The sequence below is a fragment of the Elephantulus edwardii genome, unplaced genomic scaffold, assembly GCF_000299155.1.
Source record: "Elephantulus edwardii isolate Elephantulus edwardi_28Jun2011 unplaced genomic scaffold, EleEdw1.0 scaffold00111, whole genome shotgun sequence".
Taxonomy (NCBI): domain Eukaryota; kingdom Metazoa; phylum Chordata; class Mammalia; order Macroscelidea; family Macroscelididae; genus Elephantulus; species Elephantulus edwardii.
Window position 1 is genome coordinate 4,376,512 of NW_006399861.1, and position 5,226 is coordinate 4,381,737.

General features: G+C 35.6%; 1 protein-coding gene across 1 annotated transcript in view; it reads left to right on the plus strand.

The window, feature by feature from the left end:
- DOPEY1 (dopey family member 1) overlaps nucleotides 1-5,226 on the plus strand; it is a 161,728-nt gene that overhangs the window by 25,247 nt on the left and 131,255 nt on the right. The window contains exon 5 of the mRNA XM_006892160.1: nucleotides 551-649. Within this exon, the coding sequence (XP_006892222.1) occupies nucleotides 551-649 (99 nt within the window). The remainder of the gene's footprint in view (nucleotides 1-550; nucleotides 650-5,226) is intronic.

The following is a 5,226-nucleotide window of genomic DNA, read 5'->3' on the forward strand; positions in this document are numbered from 1 at the left end:
TAACAGCAGACTTTCCCATGGCAGTGCGCCTTTTAATTTCCTGGCTGCTGGTGCCAAGATTGTTGACTGTGGAGCCAGGCAAACTAAAGCTGTGTACAATCTCAATCTCTTCACCATCCATTCTGATGCTGCCAATTGGTCCAGTGGTGAGAATCTTTGTCTTCTTGACATTGAGCCTCAATCCATATTGTAGGTTTCAGTCCTTGACACTCTGCAGCAGGCGCTTCAGGTCCTCCTCAGTTTCAGCAAGCAAAAAAAAGAATGTGTTCTTTTACTGTATTTACAGAAAATATTCACTCATGATACTAATTGTACACAAAAGGGGGGTTGGATTGATAAACAATTCAGCGAGCGATTGGATACCCGTTAGTACCTATGATTAGAACCATCATAATATATGTACCTAGTTGAAATATTGTGAATATTTTACTTACTGATAAGATACCAAGTTGCATATTTTTATTTACTGGAGAAAGTGTAGAATTTTTACATTTTTATAACAAATTTTCTTGATGCAATTGATAATTGATAAAAGCTCTCTTTATTTCAGGTGGAAGCAGTGAGTACTTCGGTACAGGACTCAAGTGTACTTGTACAGAGAAGCACGCTGGATCTCATACTTTTCTGTTTTCCATTCCACATGAGTCAGGTAAAATATTAATGAATGAGATGAATCAATTCTTTTAAAACTCATGAAATGGCAATATTTAGTTATTTTTAAAGGCTTTCATGTTGAATTTTTATTTTCATAACAAGTGAAATTTGTGGGGAAAACTGAAGAAAAAAATTAACCTGACATGAGTAAGAATATGGTTAATTGGAATAGATTGTTTCACACTTTAAAGTTACATAACTTACCTATGAAAAGAAAGAGGTAGAAGTATTAAGTGCCACATGAACTGAGTGGGACCCTGGCCATCCTAAGTAAGCCATTATATCTAGTTACTCTCTTGTCAGTCTATGGTAATTGATTGTACAATGTTTTGTTAAGTCATTAGCCAAATTAACTACCAAGTATTCCGTAATATTTTATTATAGATCAAAGCAGCTGATTTGACAAATAACAAATGTAGTATTTCATTACTGAATGTAATTAACCTAGCTTCCTCATTATCTAATTTAAAGTCCTTAGAATTCTTAACCTTTTTAAAATTTTACATTACTGTGCATACAAAGTTCATATACATTGTGTTTCACACTATCCTTCATTCACATTGTGTTTCATATGATCATTCTCCTTCATTATGTTGGATATAATCAGTAACCATTAAACTATGTTCATCATTACCCTGTCTTTGTAGATCCCCGCCAGATTTTCCCCATTTCCTTTACCCTCCCCACCACTGAAGTGTGCAACCCTGTGGTTTCCTCCTGCCCACCTTCACCTCTCTGTTCCCACTCCTTCCCCCATTGAATCCCCATACACATTTTACTAGTTACCCTTCTGTGTTTTCACAATAATGGTCTTATGCAGTATTTGTCCCTATGACATTGAGTTAGTTCACTCAGCATGATGCCTTCCAGTCTCTCCCAACTTATGTAGTTATGTTGTAATTTTCTAAATTATTGTTCCTGAGTGCTGCATAGTATTCCATCATGTCCATGTACCACAATTTCTCAGACCATTCGATTGTGGTTGGATATTTGGACTCTTTCCATGTTCTTATAATTATGAATAATGGTGCTAGAAACATTGCTGTACATATCTCCATTTGTATCTCAGGTATAATTTCCTTAGGGTATATTCAAAGGAGTGGAATAGCTGTGTCATATGGAATTTCTATGTCTAGCTTTTTTTTTTATGTCTAGCTTTTTGAGGCAATGCCAAACTGCCATCCAGAGTGGTAGTACCAATTTGCAATCCCATCAACAGTGTATGAGAGTTCCTATCTCTCCAAAATTTGTTGCTTGCTGTCCGATTAAACTTTGCCACTGCTATTGGAGTGAGATGGTATCTCATTGTGGTTTTGATTTGCATGTCTTTTCTTCCCAGTGATTTTGAGCATTTCTTCATGTATCTGTTGTCCATCTGAATATCTTCTCCTGTAAAACTTCTTTACATGTCTCTTGCCCATTTTGTAGCTGGCTTTTTCTTGTACTTTAGTATTCTGTAAACTTTTGTTGAGACCCTTGCCTGAAATGGTATTACCAAATACTTTTTTTTTTTTTTCAGTCAGTAGGTTTTCTTTTCACCCTGTTGGGAAAACTGTTTGAAGCACACAGGGATTTTAATCTTTAGAAGGTCTCATTCATCAATTTTATCCTCTCCAGATTGTGCATTTCTGGCTGTTATTTGGCAGTTTCTTCATACCATAGACTAGGCTTTCTAAGCTTGATCCCAGTTTGTCTCTTACAATTTTATAGGCTTGGGCTTTACTCCTAGATCTCTGATCCACCTTGAATTGATGTTTGTATGTGATGTGAGTTGTTAATCCTGTTTAAGCTTTCTCCAGGTAACAGTCCAGTTTTGCCAATACCATTTGTTAAAAAGGTTGTCGTTCCCACATTTGATAGATTTTGTTTTCTTGTCAAATAACAATTGACTGTAGATAAATGGTTTAATTTCTGGATTCTCAATTCTGTTCTATTGGCCTATGTACCTATCATTGTACCAGCACCATGCTGTTTTGATTATTAAAACTGTATAGAGATCAGTTTTTGAGATCAGGGAGTGCTATGTCTCCCATTGTATTCTTGCTTTTTAGAAGTTCTTTGCTTATTCAGAGTCTCTTTCCTCTTGACATAACTTTAAAATTGCCTTTCGATCTCCTTGAAAAATGTAGTTGGTATCTGTATTAGGATTGCATTAATCATGTAGGTTGCTTTTGTTAGGATTGTCATTTTCACTATATTGAGTCTTCTTATCCATGAACAGGGAATAGTTTTACATTTATATAGGTCTTTTATTGTTTCCTGCAGAAGGTTTTGCAAGGCTGGTTTTGCTTTGTTTTTTTTTCTAAAAGGTCTTTGTGTCTCTAGTTAGGTTTATTCCCAAACATCTCAATTTGTGATTGTTAGTTATAAATTACATTGCTTTATTATTTTCTTTCTCTTTGTTTTCTTTGTTACTGTAGAGGAATACCACAAACTTGGGTATATTGATCTTGTATCCTGCCACTCTCCTAAAATGGTCTACTAGCTCTAACAGGTTTTTTAAATTGTCTTTGGATTTTTCTGTGTACACTGTCATATCATCAGCATATATAGCAACAGTTTCTCCATCACTTTGCCAATCCGAATGCCGCTTATTTCCTTCTCTTGCCATATTACCTGGCAAGTACTTCCAATACAATCTTGAATAGGGCTTGTGACAGTGGGCTTCCTTGTCTGGTCCCTATTCATTAGGAGAATGCTGTCAGTCTTTCTCCATTCAAAATTATATTGGTTCTTGGATTTGTGTATATACTTTTCTCTGTGTTGAGAAAATTACCTTTTATTCCCATTTTTCTGATGATCAGGTAGGGGTATTGAATTTTGTGAAAGGCCTTTTCTGCATCGATTGCTAGGATCATGTGGTTCTTGTTATTTGCTTTGCTAATGTGATGAATTGCATTGATAGATCTTCTTATGTTGAACCATCCTTGCATACATATTATGAATCTTACTTGGTCTTGTTGAATTTTTTTTATGTTTTTAATGACCTGTTGGATTCTATTGGGTAGGATTTTGTGAAAGCCTTTAGCATCTATCTCAAAAGAGATACTGGTCTGTAGTTTTCTTTCTTGGTATATCTCTGCCTGATTTTGGTATTAGGGTTATGCTTACTTTATAAAATGACTCTGGAAATGTTCCTTCGTTTTCTATTTTTTTAAATAATTAAAGTAGAACTGGTGATCATGTCTGAATGTTTAGTAGAATTCAGCCTTGAAGCCATGTGGTCTAGGACTTTTACTTGTGGGGAAGTCTTTATATGACTTGCTCAATTTCTTCTTTAGTGATGGGTCTGTTGAAGTGTTCTGCATTTGTCCATGTCAGTCTAGGTGAGGCCTAAGTTTCAAGGAATTTTTCCATTTTTGTCTAGGTTTTGAAATTTGTCAGTGTATAACTTTTCATAATATTCCAGTAGTATAGATTTCATTTCATCTGATTCTGTTGTGATGTCATCTCTATCCTTAAATCAAGTTATTTGTGTCTTCTTTTTCCCCCCTTTGTTATGTTTCCCAATGGCTTGTCAGTTTTGGTAGCTTCTGGTGGATTTGAACCACGCACCTCTGGGATTGCAGTGCAGGTTCTTGCCACTAGGCCACCAGAGCTCCCTGGTTTTTCAGTTTTACTGACCCTTTCAAATAACCAGCTCTTGGTCTTTTTATGGTTTCAATTGTTTTCCTGTTTTCTATCTCATTGATTTTAGCTCTTCTCCTTATAATTTCCTTTTTCCACATACTGTGGAATTAGATTGTTGTTCTTTTTCTATTTGATGGAAGTGTTGAGTTAGATCCTTGATTTTGCTTCTTTATTCATTTTCCATGTGTTTGCCTATTGCTATGAACTTCCTTAGCTGCATCCCAGAGGTTTTGGCATGTTGTATTTTAATTTTCATTTGTTTTCAATCATATTCTAGTAGGGTGTTATTTAACTTCCAGATGGGTGGTTTAATAAGCTTTATCCTTTAGTGGCTAATTTCTAGTTTTACGGCATTGTGGTCTGAGAAGATATTTTGTATTATTTCATTGTTTTGTAATTTATTGAGTCTTGCTTTGTGTCCTAGTTTATGATCAATTATGGAGAATGTACATGGGCACTTCAGAAAAAAGTGAATTGTGTTTTAGTTGGGTGCAGTACCCTGAATACATCCACAAGGTCAAGTTATCTGGTTGTATAGTTTAGACTTTCTGCATTTTTGTTGAGTTTCTTGTGAGTTGACCTATCCTTTGGTACTAGTGGTGTGTTAAAGTCTCCTACCGCAGTTGTGGTGCTGTCTATGTCTTTCTTCAGTTTTGTTAACTATTGTTTATTTTGCAGGTCATTTGTTTGGTGCGTAGATGTTGACCAAAGTTATGTCTTCTTGATCTTGTGCATTTAGTTATTATATAGTGTCTTATCCTTTATGGTGGTTTTTATTGTGCAGTATATTCTGTCCAAGATTAGTATTGCCTCTCCTTTTTTTTTTTTTTGATACGATTTGCAGAGAACTGCCGGAAGTCGAGGCTGGGTTTAGAAGGGTTCACGATACTAGGGATATTGTAGCTGATGTTAGATGGATCTTAGCTGAAAACAGGGAATACC